Source organism: Myiozetetes cayanensis, unplaced genomic scaffold (assembly GCF_022539395.1).
Source record: "Myiozetetes cayanensis isolate MyiCay16 unplaced genomic scaffold, myiCay2020 scf30, whole genome shotgun sequence".
NCBI lineage: Eukaryota > Metazoa > Chordata > Aves > Passeriformes > Tyrannidae > Myiozetetes > Myiozetetes cayanensis.
The window spans coordinates 2,323,764-2,342,199 of NW_026087522.1; the positions used below are offsets into that span (position 1 = coordinate 2,323,764).

General features: G+C 54.6%; 2 protein-coding genes across 2 annotated transcripts; one reads left to right on the forward strand and one right to left on the reverse strand.

Annotated features, from left to right (window-relative positions):
- Positions 1-733: 733 nt before the first annotated feature.
- On the reverse strand, positions 734-8,772 carry ATP6V1B2 (ATPase H+ transporting V1 subunit B2). Its single transcript, XM_050326029.1, has 14 exons — positions 8,640-8,772; positions 6,935-6,990; positions 6,444-6,542; positions 5,737-5,830; positions 5,568-5,645; positions 4,978-5,117; positions 4,754-4,855; positions 4,442-4,539; positions 4,166-4,289; positions 3,450-3,600; positions 3,253-3,335; positions 3,041-3,145; positions 2,335-2,464; positions 734-2,241 (listed from the first exon to the last, which is right to left on the reverse strand). Exons 1-14 carry the CDS (start codon positions 8,746-8,748, stop codon positions 2,099-2,101), a joined length of 1,512 nt encoding a protein of 503 aa, XP_050181986.1. The 5' UTR covers positions 8,749-8,772; the 3' UTR covers positions 734-2,098.
- A 2,627-nt stretch (positions 8,773-11,399) lies between these two features.
- On the forward strand, positions 11,400-18,093 carry SLC18A1 (solute carrier family 18 member A1). The gene is made up of 15 exons (XM_050325603.1): positions 11,400-11,535; positions 11,750-12,110; positions 12,587-12,645; positions 12,880-12,963; positions 13,129-13,221; positions 13,470-13,559; positions 14,433-14,476; positions 14,595-14,655; positions 14,770-14,865; positions 16,456-16,534; positions 16,650-16,701; positions 17,217-17,280; positions 17,365-17,484; positions 17,571-17,704; positions 17,980-18,093. Exons 1-15 carry the CDS (start codon positions 11,400-11,402, stop codon positions 18,091-18,093), a joined length of 1,587 nt encoding a protein of 528 aa, XP_050181560.1.
- Positions 18,094-18,436: the final 343 nt, after the last annotated feature.

The window sequence follows — 18,436 nt, forward strand, 5'->3', positions numbered from 1 at the left end:
CTGTTATCCACACAGAATCCTGCAGGCAGCCCAGGAGAGGCAGCTTCCTGCTCACAACCTCACCTTGGGAATGTTTGTTCAACCTTTGTCCCCAGGCTCTGTCACCTGCTGGGGGTTCTCAGGAATTCACTGGACTTTGGGATTTCTCCTCTGGCTCAGTTTGCAGAAGCTGTCACTGAGCCCATGAGTTAATCCCATCCCTAAGCACAGGCTCTACCTCAAGACAGAGACTGTCACTGAAGGGGAAAATGGGTAAAAAAGCCAAAAACACTTGTCCCAAGCAGTCCCTGCTCTAGTGGAAGGCGTCCCTGCCCATGGTAGGGGAGTGAAATGAGATGATCTTTAAGGTTCCTTCCCACCCAAACCATTCTGGGAACTCACAGAGGGACTGGCACTGGAAGTTTAAACAGCCTGGCTGCAGGAACACCTGAGTAACCCCCCTCCCACTGCTGCTCACACCCAAAACCCCAAGCAAACCTCTGCCCGTAACTCATTTTCAAGCAGTTTAATGTTCCCAAGCCTCCTCAAGCAGAAACTACCCCTGGAGATGGATGAGGGAACAGAGCTATCACATTCCCTGCACATTCCTGCAAAGCCTTTCCCCGTGACTGCCCCAGCCCCTCACCCCACACAGCACTGGGGGCCTGAGGCTGAAGGTCAAATCCTCCTCCTCCCATTCCCAAGGGACATCCCAGCCCCTGCTGAACCCACCACAGAAACACAGGAGCCTCCCTTTCATTCAACACCTTCCATATTTAATTTATTTAGATATTCTCTACATTAAAGTATTTTCATGCCAACACTTCCAACCTCCCATCCCGACCTCAAGGAAAAACAAACAAACAAACAAAAAAAAAGAGACTTGACACAGCTTTGGGCGGAATGCACCGGGATTGAGTCGCTCCTGCAGTCACAGAGAACACACAGCGAGGGGGAACTGCACATGGGAGACGTCAGGGAGCTGGAATTAGCACTGGCAGCCCAGGCATGTTCACACCTCCCCAGACGGGCACTGAAGGCGTTCAGAGAGGTGCAACATGCCTCGGTGAGCCAGACCAGAGCTCAGACTACGGGAAGCCTGGGAAGAAAGCGTGGAAGTCTGTCAGCAGCAGGGCCTGGAGCCTCGTCTGAACCCGCTGGAAAGGGAACAGCACGGAACTGCCTGGCCGAGATTGCAGTGTTTGGGAATGCTGAGCTCAGGGCCAGGCAAATCCGTGCCTGGAGTGCAAACCACGACAGCTTCAGACACAGCACGGGCCCAGCACACCCAGAGCAGGATTCAAAATATCCTTTCTGACACTAAAAGTTTTTTTTCTCCTCCTTTTGCATCATTTAGTGCAGGACATTCTGTAAGAGCTCCCACCTGTGTCAGGTGGGTTTTCTCACACCTCAGGATCCCCTTCAGCAGCACCACAAAGCCTTGAACTACCAGCAGTTGTGGTGACACTTCTGAGCTCAGAATCACTTGTTCTGCTGGTTTGTGCCCCTGGCATTTCCAGAATCCAAAGAAAAAAGGGTTAAGTAGGAAACTTAGTCTGCAAGCTTCAATTTAAAACCTTTAATTCAGTAATTATGCCACTTTCAGGTAGCAACTCACTGGCCTGTGTCCCCTGAAAGACCCTTTGCTGGTGGAAAAGCCCCCCCAGCGTTGCTTCCTCGTGGCCTCAGTTCACACAAACCTTTCAGAATCTTAAGCCATGGTTCAAAAACTTGCATTTTCCAGAGAGGAATGTTACCATGCAAGTCACCTTTGCTCTTTTCATGTTCCCTAAACCACAGTTTGCAAGCGAAGATCTGCAGTTCCTGGTAATCCTCGGACAACTCCCTTGAAATGCCTACAGAAAGGTTCAGCTCTGGGAAAAGCCAAACCTCGTGGTGGCTATTGCACATCTGTAAGAGCTGGCCTAAGTGTCCTCCTGGAGGTGCAGGCCCTGGGAGAAGGGATATTTTAAAGACTGGTCTCGGTGGACACGGGAACAGCGGCACGAGCGTCACCTACTCCCGGTGTGAATCCTAAGGGCGACGAGCGAACACCAACACATGGGAACGGAAACCAAACCAGCACCTCACAGAGCAGGGGCAAGGGGGGGCAGCTGGGTTAGTGCTTTGCAGTGGAATCCCGGGGGTAGAACTCGGCCAGGGTGCTCTGGGGGATTCTCTTGAGCATCTCCTTGGGGAAGATCCGCAGCAGCTGCCAGCCGATGTCCAGGGTCTCGTACACCGTGCGGTTCTCGTAGGGACCTGCGGGAACAGCCCCCCCCCAACAGGGAATGAGGGGGCAGGGAAGGAGCCCCCCAGGTGGTGATGCCCGCTGGGACGTGCTGGGACACTCACCCTGAGCAATGAAGTTCTTCTCGAACTTCTGCAGGAACTCCAGGTACAGCAGGTCATCGGAGGTGAGAGCTTCCTCCCCGACCACCGCCTTCATGGCCTGCACGTCCTTCCCGATGGCGTAGCAGGCGTACTGGGGTGGGACAGAGAGTGATCCAGAGGGGTCTGAACACCACCCAGCCCCACTCCTGCCATGGGCAGGGACACCTTCCCCTAGCCCAGGTTGCTCTACCTTGGCCTTGGACACTCCCAGGGATGGGGCAGCCACAGCTCCTCTGGGAATTCCATCCCAGCCCCTCCCCACCCTCACAGGGAGGAATTCCTTCCCCAAATCCTACCTAACTCTGCCCTCTGTCAGTGGGAAGCCATTCCCCCCCTCATCCTGTCACTCCATCCCTTGTCCCAAGTCCCTCTCCAGCTCTCCTGGAGCCCCCTTAGCCACTGGAATCCTTGGAGCCTTCCCTTCTCCCAAGTGAACGCCACCAGCTCTCCCAGCCTTCCCTCACAGCAGAGGTTCCATCCCTCTGCTCATCTTCATGGCCCATCATCCACATAATCTCTGTTCCAACTCCAAGGGTCTCACTGAACACCCTTAAAGCAGCCTCAGGGATGTTCTGGATCTCAACTGCTTGGCACGGCCTCGACAGGCCGGGCAGCAAAAGGTGTATTTGTGACATGGCCCTGCTCTCCCAGGGAGGTTTGTACCCACCAGCTGGTTGGACACATCTGCATGATCCTTCCTGGTCATTCCCTCCCCAATTGCTGACTTCATCAGTCGAGACAAGGAGGGCAGGACATTAATGGGTGGGTAGATCTGGGGGAGAAACATCCAACAGTTAACAGGAACATTTAAAAAAAAAATCCCAAACCAAACAAATGTGGAGTAATCTTAAAATACATCCTAAATGTTGCAGCACACACCTGTCTGTTGTGCAGCTGCCTGTCCACATAGATCTGTCCCTCAGTGATGTACCCAGTCAGGTCAGGAATAGGATGAGTAATATCTATGGGGAAAAAAATTTTCAGCCCTTTTACATCCAATTTTAGCACCGATGCAGCAGCTTTTGGCTGTCAGGGCTGTGAGCACCAAGCCTGAGAGAAAGCTGCAGCTCACTCACCGTCGTTGGGCATGGTGAGGATGGGGATCTGGGTGATGGAGCCGTTCCTGCCCTCCACGCGCCCGGCGCGCTCGTAGATGGTGGCCAGGTCGGTGTACATGTAGCCCGGGAAGCCACGGCGCCCAGGAACCTCCTCCCGGGCTGCTGACACCTGGGAAAACGCCACAGGAATGTTTCCAAGAGGGCAGGTCACCCCTCTGGAGCCGCTGCCTCCCCAGATTTAGCTTCACTAGTCATTTAAAGTATCTCTTCCTGCAAAATGCAGCCACAACCCCTCCACGTCACCATAACGTGCATGGCAAGATAAGATGCCAAGGCAAATCCAAAAAGATGGTACCAAACTGCTAATTTGTGCCATCATGGAATGGTGTGGGTTGAAAGGGACCTTAAGGATCACCCAGTTCCACCCCTGCCACGGGCAGGGACACCTTCCAGTAGACCAGGCTGCTCAGAGCTCCATCCAGCCTGGCCTTGGACACTTCCAGGGATGGAACTGCCACCAGTCAAGTAACTTTAGCTCTCCCATCACACTGAACACAATCCCAGACAGCCAACCACTCACCAAAAGCCTCCCTGGCTGTTTAAGAGCACTGCAGTGAATATTAACTGCAACAGCCCGAGCAGGAGTCTGGGTTCTCACTTTACACCACAAACCCCAGCTGCCAACACCCAGCTCGTTAATCAGCACGGTAATTAACACCCTGATGCCCACCTACCTCCCGCAGGGCCTCAGCATAGGAGCTCATGTCTGTCAGGATGACCAGCACGTGCTTCTCACACTGGTAGGCCAGGAACTCTGCCGTGGTCAGGGCCAGCCGGGGGGTGATGATGCGCTCGATGCTGCAATTTGGGAACAGCAAGGGACAGTTTGGGAGCTACCAACAGCTCAAAGACCCGCTGCTGTGCCAGCTGGAGCACCAGCACGGCTCCAGCTCCCCGTGGGGCTTGTTCTCACCAGCCTCTTCCCACCCACCAGGGCTGTCAATACTCACGTGGGGTCGTTGGCCAGGTTCAGGAACAGGCACACGTTGTCCATGGACCCGTTTTCCTCAAAGTCTGATTTGAAGAAGCGAGCGGTTTCCATGTTCACCTGAACCACAGCAGGGGGGCATCACTTCCACATTCCAGCTTAGGGCATTTTGCATCACATTAAGGCCTGAGCACCTCAATCATCACCCATAACAAGGCTCTCCACCATGGAGGAGACTCCTCTACATTCCCAGAGTAAGTAACTTCTAGAATTCCTGGCTAGAGATCAAGTTTAGGACACTTTATCCCGATAAAGTGTTGCTCCCTGGACTCACCCCCATAGCAGCAAACACGATGGCGAAGTTCTCCTCGCTGTAGTCCATCACATCTTTGGATTTCTTCACCAAGCCAGCCTGGCGACAGATCTGAGCTGCGATCTGGGGAGAAAACACCTCAGCCTTCATATCTGCTGCTGCTGCACAGCCCAGAACTTCATGTCATTGACTTTTAACCCCAGGGGAACACGAGCAAACAGCCCAGAGAGGCTCTGAGCCCTCACCTCGTTGTGGGGCAGCCCAGCAGCTGAGAAGATGGGGATTTTCTGGCCCCTGGCAATACTGTTCATGCCATCTATGGCTGAAATTCCAGTCTGGATCATTTCCTCCGGGTAGATACGACACTGGGGGTTGATGGGCTGGCCTGTTGTGTGTTTTAAGAGGACATGTTACTCCTTGTACGTGTTTGAAGCTTTATGAAACAACTGATCAAGAGGGACCCACCCTCACTGGGAGGCCAACAAATCTTTCCATGCACCTGGTCACACCTGAGGTTTCTGGAATTCTGTGGTCATGTCACTGATAAGAATGATTTACAGAAAATCCTGCCAGTTACCAGTTAATCACGAGGCTGTACAATTAAGAGTCTACAAATAACAAAGAACAGCCTCCAAGCATTGCAGAGAAGAGCTCTTTTCTGCTACCTCGTCCTCCTGCACTTGTGCAACTTGAGTTTGATGCCAGACACAATTAAAAATAAGATTAAGCTCCTCCTAAGTTATAACCTGTGTTCTAACCCAACTCTACTGTAACAGTCAACACCAGATTTGTTTTTAACTCCCCACCAGCAATGGATTAAGAGCATAGAACATACCCATAATGTCCAGGAAATCTTCAGCCAAGACAATGGGGCCTCTGTCTATAGGTTTTCCTGATCCATTGAACACTCTGCCTGTAAAAAACAGCAATAAAAATATGAGTTACTGTGAAAATAAGTTCCCATGGGATGGATCTGTCCTCCCCTCAAAGCAATGTCCCCTCACCAAGCATGTCCTCCGAGACTGGGGTTCGCAGGATGTCCCCGGTGAACTCACAGGAGGTTTTCTTGGCATCGATCCCTGAAGTGCCTTCAAATACCTGCAAATGTGGCAGGGAAAAAAAAAGAAATGAAAACCACAGGAAGAGGGTACTGTGCTTCACAAAATAACACCTGAGTGCTGCCTCCCAGCTGGAGCACTCCAGGAGCCCCAGGGAGACCCTGCCCTGCAAAGGGCTGCAAGAGCAGCTTTGCTGCCACAAAACATCCCAAAAACCCCCTACTTTTAACAAAATTCATGAATTACATCAACAAAGTTGGTGCCACTCCTCTGATCTCAAGCATTTCCCTTTGCCAGCAGGGTGAAGTTCTTCAGATAAGAAGAATATTAACAAGAAACAGCTTTTTAGAAGAAATACAGCAGCCACAGCAGAGGGGCTGATCCTGAACCTAACACTGTAAATTAGAGTGGATTCCTTTAATCCAGCAGCCAAGAAATCCATGGAGGATGCAAGTAAAAATGTCCCTGCGCTCCAGTTTGCAATCTTTTCAAGTTATTCATGCCACTGGCACTTGGAATAAGTAAATGATTTATTTCTTTTTAATTTCCAGCGCCAAAAGAACAGATCTCAGGACAGATCTGATTTGGCTCAGGCACGCCCTGATTAGTAAAATATTAATAAAATACACAATAAGGGACACTCCTGTTGATACCTGAACCACAGCTTTGGAGCCACTGACTTCCAGGACCTGCCCACTCCTCCTTGTGCCATCGGGGAGAGTCAGGTGGACGATCTCTGCGTACCTGGGGAACTGAGGGGGAGCAAAACATCAAAACCCCACAGTCCTTTGCCTTCGACAGCCACTTGAGAACAAGCCAGAAGCGTCCAGAGCTTCCTTTCACAGAGCAGTTATTTGGACACAGAAAAGGTCAGGAGCAAAGCAAACAGGTGGATTTCAGTGTTGAAAGTTTAAAACAACACTCTGGGGGTGTTGGTAAAACACTGCTGCCTTTCTTTCCCCAGCAGCCTCAAGGACTCTCCCTTTCCTCCAGGACACAGCACCCCTCCCCAGCCTCAGAGCCACATCCTCAGCAGCCAGAAATGGATTAAAATTGCTCTGAGGACTAAAGAGTTGCCCAACAGTCTGCACTTAACCTGTCCCAGCTCTCCTGGTAAATTCTCCCTTAAGATCCGAGTTTTTACCTTGACTTGATCCAAGATAACCAGGGGGCCGTTCACACCCGAGACAGTCTTATAGGCTGGAAAAAACAAAGCCACAAGTCAGGGGCTTCCTTGGAAACATCCTGTATCAACTTTTCCCAGTTCCATGCTTATCACCAGGCTCAGGTTCGCAGATCTGGGACCCCATTTCTATGGTTGTAATGAAGGATTAGGTGTGTCCAGCCATTCTTGCTGCTCCCTGCAGGATCCAGGGATATAAACCCCCCGGGATCCAAGGATATCCACCCCCCAGGACCGAGCTGGACCCCAGCACCGCCTGACCCACAGACACAAGAAATGTTGAGTCAAAGCTCTGTGAGGGTCACGAGGTGCAGTGACCACAAGTGTGACAGTTCCTCACTGCTCCTGGGAGAGGGAAGTGAGCCACTGGAAGACAGCAGCAGGATCAGAGATTCCAGCAGCTCCAGGGAAGCATCCAGGGCCTCCCCAGCCTGGCAGCTGCCCAGGCAGTGTGTGCACCATCAACACGGCGCTGTTTGCAGTGCAATAAAACACCCTGAACTGTTGCAATGTAACATCTTAACGGGCAACAATCAAACAGAGGGGAGCTCAGGGCGGGAGCTGAGCCAGGGACTGAACTCCAGTTCCTCGCTTTTACTCCTAAAAATCCTCCTGAGCATCCAGAGACAGAACACACGCCCCTTAATTAACTTAATGAGAAGCAGCTGAGCTGCTCCTGCCACCTGAGCAGGGAGGCACCACCCAGACACCATCCAGGAGGGCTCTGCTCACAATCCCAGGCCTTGCAGCTCACAAGGCACGGAAAACATGACCCTGAGCGGAGCATTTCATCCCATGACTGCCTCATGAGCTCTGCTTCCTCAATCCGCCCCTCACCCCCTGCTCTGCCCACGAGGAAACACTGCCCTGGCACCCAGCAGGACCACCCAGCACCAACCCCCCAGGAAAGCAGCTCAACCCCCGCTGGAAATTCCCCTTTCCATCCTGAGCAACCAGTTCCACGGTGAACCAAAGGCAAGCTGGAATCTTCTCCATACCCTGCTGGATGTCAGCTCAGGCCATGGCCAGAATACACATGGAAAAACCTGGACTGGACATGGAGTCACCTCGGCTCCACCCTGGACAGGAGCTTCCAAAGCCTTGGAATCGCAACGATCCCTTTGGCTTCCCCACCTGCGTGACTTTTCCAGGGGATCCATCACCGAGGAGCTCCCGGGCACCCCCCTGCAGGTCCTGGTGCCACTCAGGGCACAGGCGGAGTCACTGCCAGGAAAAACAGCCCCTTCCCACAGCCCCGCCACGGAGCGATTTTCACGAGGTTCCCGCATTTCCCCTTTTTTCACCAGATTTCTCAACCCAGCGTTGAAGGAGCAGCCCTGCCGCCCCGCACCATCCACAGCCGCTTCCCGCCCCCGCTGCCAGCGCCGGGATCCCGGGAAGGGCCGGGAGCGGATCCCCGGGAGCCCCGTCTGGGGCAGGACCCCCGTCCGGCCGCGGGGATCAATTAACACCGATTAACATCCCCACCGCAGCCGGACCCCGGCCCGCCGCCCTCCGGGAAGGCTCCGGGAACCCCCGGACCGCTCTGAAGGGCCCGGGCCCGGTCGCGGGCAGCGGCCTGAGGGGCGCGGGGCTGCGCGGCCGCCGAGGGGGGCCCCCCCTAACCCCGCGCCCCCCCGCGGTGTCCCGGCGCCCCCGCACTCACTGAGGCGCGGCTGCGACAGGAAATCCCGGGTGAGGGCCGCCGCCTGCTCGCGGGGCCCGCCGGGCCCGGCGCCGTTCACGGCCCCGCGCAGCGCCCGCACCGCCGCCATCTTGGACCCGCACCGCGGCGCCGCGACTGCGCACGCGCGTTATAGCGCGGGGCGGGACACGCCCACCGCGGGACACGCCCACTGACACAGGCCACGCCCACGGACACAGACCACGCCCATTGACACAGGCCACGCCCACGGGAGCTGACCGGGGTACTGGGGGGGGAATGGGAATGGGAATGGGAAGAGAAAAGGGAAGAGAAAAGGGAAGAAAAGAGAAGAAAAGAAACGAGGAAAAGAAAGAAAAGAAAAGAAAAGAAAAGAAAAGAAAAGAAAAGAAAAGAAAAGAAAAGAAAAGAAAAGAAAAGAAAAGAAAAGAAAAGAAAAGAAAAGAAAAGAAAAGAAAAGAAAAGAAAAGAAAAGAAAAGAAAAGAAAAGAAAAGAAAAGAAAAGAAAAGAAAAGAAAAGAAAAGAAAAGAAAAGAAAAGAAAAGAAAAGAAAAGAAAAGAAAAGAAAAGAAAAGAGAGAAAAAGGAAGGAAAAGAGAAAAAGATGAAGGGAAAAGGAAAAAAGGGGAAGGGAAAGGGAAAGGGAAAGAGAAAAAGGAAGGAAAAGAGAAAAAGATTAAGGGAGAAGGAAAAAAGGGGAAGGGAAAGGGAAAGGGAAAAGAGAAAAAGGAAGGAAAAGAGAAAAAGATGAAGGGAAAAGGAAAAAAGGAAAAGGAAAAGGAAAAGGAAAAGGAAAAGGAAAAGGAAAAGGAAAAGGAAAAGGAAAAGGAAAAGGAAAAGGAAAAGGAAAAGGAAAAGGAAAAGGAGGTCTCCACACGCCCTCATCAGCTGAGGAGCCTGTGGCTCCTCTCCCAGGCAGCCCCAGCCCGGCAGTTCTGGGCTCCCTCAGCAGATGGTGGTGCTGCACTGCTCATCCTCTGCCTCCTCTCCAGGCGCTGGGAAAGTCATTGCCAGGCCCAGGCATTCAGTTCTGCGCTCATGAAATATATTTAAAGGCTTCAGCTCCTGCTCTAATGCTCACCCAGGGAATTTCTGGGCAGGTTGTTCTCATCTCACCTCCTTGGCAATGGTTTTGGGCCAGGCAGGAGCAGACAAACGGCCTCAGTGACAGATTTACGTGCCAAGGGAGGGAAGGTGAAGATGTTTGGGATTTATTTCCTCCCCCTGCCGTAAATCTCCGTGTCCTGAACGAACGATGGCATCACTTTTGGGGTTTAAGAAAGAAATCACGGGTTCAAAGTGTCAAAAGTTTAAGGAAACAGAAATGATGGAAGAAAAGAGATCTCGCTGTGAGTGGCCTTTGCAGCACCTCCCCCGTGCCTGGAGATGGTTTTCCAGCCAGCTTTGCCTGGTTAATCCAAGAAATATCTCCTTGTCCCTGCAGGGAGAACAGGCAGAGGCCGTGGGGAGGCAGAATCCCATGGGAGGAGGGACCACAACGAGCTGAACATCCCCCAGAGCTGTGGAAAACCCCAGCTCCAGGCAGGAGTTTGGGTGCCTGGGGCCAGCCCGGGGTTGGATAAGAGCTGGGGACAAACACTCCTGGCTCCCTCCCACCCCCAGCCCCCCGCCCTGCCCTGCTGACGCAGAGCAGAGCCAGCTGCAGGGCTCGGGGAGACCTGTTTGAGGTTCCAATTAGATCTCCATGGGCCAGGGACACTCATATCCTCTCCTGATAAAGAGGGAACCATAAATCCAGGGAGGATCCATCCACCAAGGCAGCGGCTCCGGCTCCGATGGCTGGCAGGGTAAGGGACCATTTTCCTCTGCTCCTCACGCCGGGTTTGCAGGGAGAGGGGACAGGGGTTGTGCTGGAGGTGTTAACCTACATGTCTCTGTTGCCTCTGCTCCCTTACCCTTCCTCTCTCTTGCATTTATTTATCCCCATGTTCCTCTCTCGTGTTAATTCTGTTATTTGGTGTTTATTTGGTGTTTATTTGGTGTTTCCTGGGAGAACCAGCCCCGTTTCCCCAGCTCCGTGGCACTCACACTTGGCGATAAAACATTTGGAGTGTTTGCTTTTTAAAATTAAAAAACCGACACCCATCACTGCCTGGGATTTCAGGAAACCACGGGGCTATTGGGAAGAGGGATAGTTGGGGCTCAGCTCCATTGATTTTGCCCCTCAGTTCTCAGCATTAATGGTTAATTGGTCGGCTTAATGCAAATTTCCTGATGGGTGTTTTTGGCGTGAGCGATGTCCCCTCAGCCCTGATCTCCCTCACGTACATCGAGGCTTTGAAGTCCTGGATCTCGCCCTGACATTTCAATTAGGTCAAATAAAAAGACATGGAAGGTAAATGAATTTCCTTTGAGGCCGAATTTAATCTCCGAAGAGCAAACACGGAATAAAAGATGTCGAGATCACCTCAGATAAGCTGGAGGCTTGATCTGTGCCTGGAGTCTTTGGGAGGAGACCGAAACGATGCCTTGGAGCAGGTACAAGACGTCTCAGGAGAGGGGGAACGGTTGGAGAACGCTCCAGCTGCGAATTTAAAAGCCAGGCTGATGAAAGCACGGGCTTTGAGGGCGAAGCTGGTGGTCCCAGCTCCTGGGGAAAGCACACAGGCTCTGGGAATGGCACCCAGCTCCTGGGGGCACATCAGTGCCCGGGAGCTGTGGGAGGTGTAACCCGGAGTGTTCTCTTTACAGGTGATCAGAGCCCCTCAGCCCTGAGCCCAGGAGCCCCCCCAGAGCCCCGGCCATGCCCCTGGCTGTGCCCCCGGACCCCCAGCACCCCCCCCGGGGCTGGCTGGCCCAGGGCAGGGGGTCCCCCAGGCTGGTGCTGGTGGTGGTGTTCGTGGCACTGCTGCTGGACAACATGCTGCTGACCGTCGTGGGTATGGGGGCTCCGGGGGGGCTGCCCTGGGGGCACAGGGAGGGGCTGGGTCCTTGGGGGGCTGTCTTGGGGTCTTTGCTCCTCCATCAACCTCTGGGTGATGCCAGCAGTGGTCCCTGCTCAGGGCTGGGTGCTGGGAGCTCAGCTGGGCCCCGTGAGGAGCCAGGACACAAAGGGAAATCCCCAGCTGATCCCTTCCCCGGCTCCCCTCGCAGTGCCCATCGTCCCCACCTTCCTCTACGCCACGGAGTACGAAGGCGCCAACAGCTCCGTGGCCACGGCCCAGCCCGAGCCAGCTCCTCCAGCCTCGAAGGCTCCTCCTTTCTCCTCCCTCTTCTCCTACTTTGACAACACCACGGTGTCTGTGAGGGGCTCTGACAGCCCCCCGGGGGTGCCCAGTGGGACGGAGAGCGGCCCCCCAGCACAGCCCCCCAGCAGCCCCCCAGCACCCCCGGGGGGCTGCCCGGAGGGGGATGAGTTCCTGACCAGGGAGAACGTCCGTGTGGGGCTGCTCTTCGCTTCCAAGGCTCTGGTCCAGCTGCTGGTCAACCCCTCCGTGGGCCTCCTGACCAACAGGTAGGTCACAGAGCGGGGTTTGTGGCCCCTCGGGGACAGGCTGGAATCCCCACGGGCTGAGCTGCTGCAATCACGGGATTAGAGGAAGTGGGGAGGACACATCCACGAAAAGATGCATGAATTGTCCATTTTCTAAAAGCCTGCACGTGCCTTGTGAGTTTATATCACTATCCAGACCTCACTAATGCTCTCCTCAGGTGCTGGCAGATGCTGTTTAATGACAGCAAGCACCAAGCAAACAAACACAGCCTCCCAGCCCAACAGGGGTGTAGTGTTGTTTTCAGATCCCCTGCAGACACGTGTGGGCTCAGCCCCATGGGGAGAGCAGAGCCGTGTCTTTGGGTGGGCCTTGCAGGGGGGCACTGGGTGCTCCCCTGACCAGCCCCTGGGGGCTCATCCACCCCTTCAGGAGACGCTTGCCAGCCCACAGAGTGTTAAGGCTGGGCAGTGAGATGCCTCTTTTGTTCCCTTTCCAGGATAGGATACCACATCCCCATGTTCGTGGGGTTCTCCATCATGTTCCTCTCCACAGTCAGTGAGTATTGCCCTTCCCTCTGCCCTTCCCTGGCACCAGGAGATCCTTTGGGCTGTGCCCTCCCCGCTGTCCCCGTGGAGGGGAAAGGAGGGAGAGCAGAGTAACCCAGAAAGGAGTGACAAGAAAGGACCCCTTTGCCCCCTCCAGTGCCCAAAGTGGTGCCAGCTGAGGGCACTCTCACCCTCTGCAGGGTGTCCAGGCCCAGCCTGATGCAGCTCTCCCCTCTCCCTGCAGTGTTTGCTTTCTCAGGCACCTACACCCTGCTGTTCATCGCCCGGGCCCTCCAAGGCGTGGGCTCCTCCTTCTCGTCAGTGGCAGGTGAATGTTTTGCCTTTGTCCCCGTGTCAGCTCCCCCTGTCTGGGTTCAGTTGTCACCCTTCTCCTCCTCCTGGCTGGGCCTGCCTGGCTGGTGCAAACGGGGCACCCCCAGAGAGGAGCCCACCCCAATGGAGCCACATGTCCTCTGCTCTCTCCCCATTCCAGGGCTGGGAATGCTGGCCAGCGTGTACACAGATGACTGGGAGAGGGGCAGAGCCATGGGGATCGCCCTGGGAGGCCTGGCCTTGGGCGTGCTGAGTAAGGACCCCTCGCTCCCAGTGGGATTTAGGACAGCACCTCCATCACCCGTGGCTTCCACACACCTGGACGTGCCCCTTCCCCATCCCACGGGCTCGGCTGGATGTTCTGCTCCCTCCCCCTGCCCTCCCTCCGTGGGATCTGGCACCTTCCAACCACACTGCCACCCCAGACACCCAGCAGGGCCTCGCAGGGGGCAGCTGGGGACGGTGGCACTGCCCTGCTGTGACACAGCCTTTCCCTCGCAGTCGGGGCGCCCTTTGGGAGCGTCATGTATGAATTCGCGGGGAAATCGTCCCCCTTCCTGGTCCTGGCACTCCTCGCCCTCTTGGATGGAGGTGAGCAGCCAAATGGTTTAATTCTCCCCTAAAAAAAAAAAAACCCAAGATGTGAAAAGGTTTCAGTGTGGGTGTTTCGGGGAGGATCTGAGAGAAGGAAGAACATGAACACAGGACCATCAGCACTGGTTGCTCTGTTAGTGCTAAACCCCATGTTTTCTATCTCCAGATGATTGACACAGCAATGTGGAAGAATTAACCCCTCATTTCTTAATGAACCCCCCCATTGCTTTCATGGCTTGAAAGGCACGTTCAGCAAAGCTCTTTGAACTGTGAGTTCTTTGGCAAGGCTTTCCTGTCTGCAGCCTCTTCGTGCCACGAAGGAATCAGACTTTGCCAGCATAAACGGTGTCCTGTGCTTCCTCCCATCGCTGTGTCAGAGATAAAGAGCCTTCCCAGTGCCACAGCAAAGTCACAGGCAGCAGGAATGTGCCTTTTCTGTGGGAAGTGTTCAGCTAATTAAATTACAGTCCCAGTTACCATCTTTGCCCAGATGTAAGGCGAGATATCTGTAATGAAGCGTGAAAGAGCTTTTGAAAAACGAAACGTAGGCCTCATACGTATCAAACTTTATGGTTTAATCCCATTCTTTCCGACATCCAATTCCTGTCATGCTCTGCTGGCCTCTCCCAGCTGGCAGCCAGACGAGTGCATTTGCACTTGTGACGGTTCAGGGGTTGCCAAAACCCTTCCAACTCCCTCCACTCCAGGCAGGTTTGGTGCTCCCTCCCACCTCCTGCCCCACACAGTCCCTGCATCCCCGGGGGTTCTGCTGGGGGAAGGGGTGGAGCTGAGGGCAAAGGCAGAGGGGCAGGGGGACTGAGGGGGTGCTGGCTGCAGGAACCAGCTGTGACAGCAGTGCTCTCTCCCCAGCCCTGCAGCTGTGCATCCTGCAGCCCTCCCGCGTCTGCCCGGAGGTGAGTACAGCCCTGGGCACGCCTGAGCGCTGCCAGGGTGGGGCAGGGGGCAGTGCCAGGGCCCAGGTGAGGGCACACACAGCCCCCCAGCCCACATAACCCCCTGGGCACCCCGCAGAGCACCAAGGCCACCCCGATGTCCACCCTGCTGCGAGACCCCTACATCCTGGTGGCTGCAGGTAAAGGTGCAGGCTGGCACACGTTGTGCTCCCCTGAGTAAAGATTCCCTGCTTGAAAGAGCAGCAAGAAGTAAAGGCTCAGATGGAGCACTTCCCCCTTTTTCTCCCCGCCAGGAGCCCTCTGCTTCTCCAACATGGGGGTGGCCATGCTGGAGCCCACCCTGCCCATCTGGATGATGCAAACCATGTGCTCCCCGCAGTGGCAGCTCGGTAGGTCTCGTGCTCTGCAGCCTCCACTCCTGAGCCTGACAGAGTTTAGAATCACAGGATCACCTGGGAAGGACCCCCGAGGTCACCGAGTCCAACCTGTGACCCGCCCTGTCAACCAGACCAGAGCACCGAGTGCCACGCCCAGCTTTTTTCTTGGACACCTCCAAGGATCAAGAACCACGTCCTGCTTGGGCACTGCGAGCTGGATTGAAACATCTCTTATATCATTCCAAAAAAAAAAAGAAGGAAACATACGACCTCACACGGAGGGGCCCAGTGATCCCAGGCTGTGCTTCGCTCCAGCTCCAGCTGGAGATTCCTCAGCGGCGGCTGCACAATGTGCTTTGCTCTGTTATTGGGAAAATTGCATGGAATCAGGCTCCCCACAGGAGCAGTAACGGGGAGGAGAGGCTGTTTGGGAAGCCCATCTTCTGCAGGGCTGATAATGGGCTCGTGCTGGGCGGCAGTGGTGGAGGCCAGATGGGCTTTGCAGGGGCTGCTCGCAGTGAAACGAGGCCGCTCAGGGCGTCCCAGGCAGGGCAGGGCAGGGCCTGCTGCTCACCAGCTGCCTGGAAAATGGGATGTGGAGATAACACCGCCTGTGTGTGCTGCAGAAACCCAAACTAATGGCTCTAAAACCCAATTGGTGGAGGAATGACCCCGGGGGTGCCCCGGGCTGCACTTACATCCCAAATTGGATTGTAGGCTGGGAGCAGGGGGGGGTGAGATTGCTCCTGATCGAATTATCCTCTGGGCAGGCAGGAACATCCATCCAGTAAAAGCACATGATGCTTCTTTTGAGCAAGGATGGGTGAGGGGAGAGCAGCACCCAAAGATTCTGGCAGTGGGAAGAAGGGGCAGAACTCAGGGAAAAAGAACTCAGGGCTGCCCCGTCACCACTGAGCCCCAGGGGAACGTTTGAGGTGACTTAAAAGTACCCAGAGGTCAGCAGACAGCAAAGAAAATCCCAAATACATCCCCTAAAAGGATGTTCAGGTACCTGAGATTTGAGAGCAGTTTGGATTTAGACACAGTTCAACAACAAACCACCAGCTCATGAGCTGTTCTGAACACAGAAGGCTTCTCTATTTGTCTTCCTTCAGTTCACCCACTCACTCCCATAACTCTGGGAAAACAACCCAGAAGAGCTTGGACTAAACCTGCAGGATTAACCATGTTCTGTAGCTGTTAGAAAGGGGAAAGAAAATTAAACACAAATCAGTGTGTTCCAATAAGGAAGTTGTCCCAGGGAAATGGAGCTGATCAGTTTTATTTATAGTCAGCAGGAGAGTATATGAAAAATAAACAACTGGTAAAGCAGCAGGCAGAGCAAATATTTAATTTTGAGCTCCATAATGATCCCTGAGCTTTTTACTTAAGCGGTTGTTTTATTCCTCTTTATTTAGCAAATGAAAAGCAGAAGGCAAAGGGGGAAAGGTGGAGGGGGAGAAACTATCACAGGAGGATGTTCAGGTGCCTTGCCTGGCTCGTGACATTCTCCCAGTGAGGCAGTGAGGGACTGAGAATTGTGCAAATGCCCTGTATTTCCTCGGGGATGACGCACTCTCTTTGATTCCTTCCCTCTCCCAGGGATGGCGTTCCTCCCTGCCAGCATCTCCTACCTCATCGGCACCAACCTCTTCGGGGTCCTGGCCAGCAGGATGGGGCGGTGAGTGGGACACCGGAGATCTGGGCTCAGCCCAGCCCACGCTGGTGATCTCAGCACGGATCACAGCTCGTGGTGCTGGGCAGGCTGAGAACTCCTGCCCTCTTGCCCACTGCAGGTGGCTGTGCTCCATGGTCGGGATGGCTGTGGTGGGAGTCAGCCTCCTCTGTGTGAGTACCAGAGGGGGAATCCAAATTCTCTCCGTAGGACAAGCGGCAGGGACTGAGCTGGGCTCCGGCCCTGGCACGGCTCATGGGCAGTGGTGTTGGTTTTGAAGGTCTGAGAAAGCTTTTGCAGATCTTAAGGCTGAGAGAACTGGGACTGTTGAGCCTGGAAGAGGCTTCGGGGTGACCAAATTGTGCCTGAAGGAGCTGAAAGGAAAGATGGGAGAGACTCTTTACAAGGGCCAGGACGAGGGGGAATGGCTTCCCACTGACTGAGGAGGTTCAGGTTAGAGAGTAGGAAGAAGTTCTGCCCTGGGAGGGTGGGGAGGCCCTGAGAGGTTGCCCAGAGATGCTGTGGCTGCCCCATCCCTGGAAGTGTCCAAGGCCAGGTTGGAGCAAGCTGGGCTAGTGGAAGGTGTCCCTGCCCATGGCAGGGGGTAGGACTGGATGAGCTTTAAGGTCCCCCCCAACCCAAACCATTCCATGATTCCCTGATCTACTCCATGTCTCTCCTCTCAAAGGTACCTCTGGCCACCAACATTTATGGGCTGATCGGCCCCAACGCTGGGCTGGGCTTTGCCATAGGTAAGCTGGGGGCTGCTCAGGCTGCTCCAGGGCTCTCTCCCTGGGAGCAGCAGTGCCTGACCAGCCCCTCCTTGCTCCGGGCAGGAATGGTGGACTCCTCCATGATGCCCATCATGGGTTACCTGGTGGACCTGCGCCACACCTCCGTCTACGGCACCGTCTACGCCATCGCTGACGTGGCCTTTTGCATGGGCTTTGCCATTGGTAGATGCTCTTCTTTTATGTTTCCAAACTGGACAAACCTCCCTCTCTCTGGGATTCTTATCCCTTTTCAATGTTTCAACCTGCAGGTCCCTCCACGGGCGGGGCGATTGTCGGAGCCCTCGGCTTCCCCTGGCTGATGGTCATCATTGGAGTGACCAACCTGGCCTACGCCCCGCTCTGCCTGTGCCTGCGCAGCCCCCCCGCCAAGGAGGAGAAGATGGTCAGTTTAGGGGGGTTTTATTGGAGTAGAGGGGGTTCACAAGCCAGAGATTTGGGGGAGATAAGAATAAATTTCCTGGGGATTGCGTCTTCTGGTTTGGGTGCCGCTCTGCCCTCAAAAAGGGACAAAAATCTCAGATAAAGCCAGGTGAGTTTAGGGGGTCCTTCCCTTAACTGGCAGCTTGTGTTCCCTGGGGAGAAGTTGGTGACTCCTGTGAAGTGTTCAAATTAATCGCCGTTTTTACCAAAGCAGGATTTCTCCTCTCCTCCACCCAGGCAATCCTGAGCCAGGAGTGCCCCATGAAACCCAAAAGCTACACCGGGCAGAAATCCCTGCGGGAATTCCCTCTCTCGGAGGACAGCGACGTGGAGGCAGAGAACACGGAATAGCCGGTGCAAGGATGTGTGTGCCCTGCTTTAAACCCAACATTAGGGTTCCAAGCACAGATCCAGAACAGCATTGTCCCAGGCACGGCCTGAGGAGAACACCAACATCTCTCGCAGTGTCCTGGGGCTTTGCGAATGTCTTTAAAGCACTGACTGTTCCTGAAAGAAAATGGAGGGGGAAAAAAACCAAAATGAAATCAGCTCTGGGAGATTTCCTTCTCCAGATCCTGCTCTAAACCCCCAGCATGAAGCTGTTCTGTAACAACAGGGCACCATCCATCTGTGCCACCGCCAGTGAAGATGTCACTGTAATGTCACCGCTCCTCCCTCCTCTGGAGACACTAAA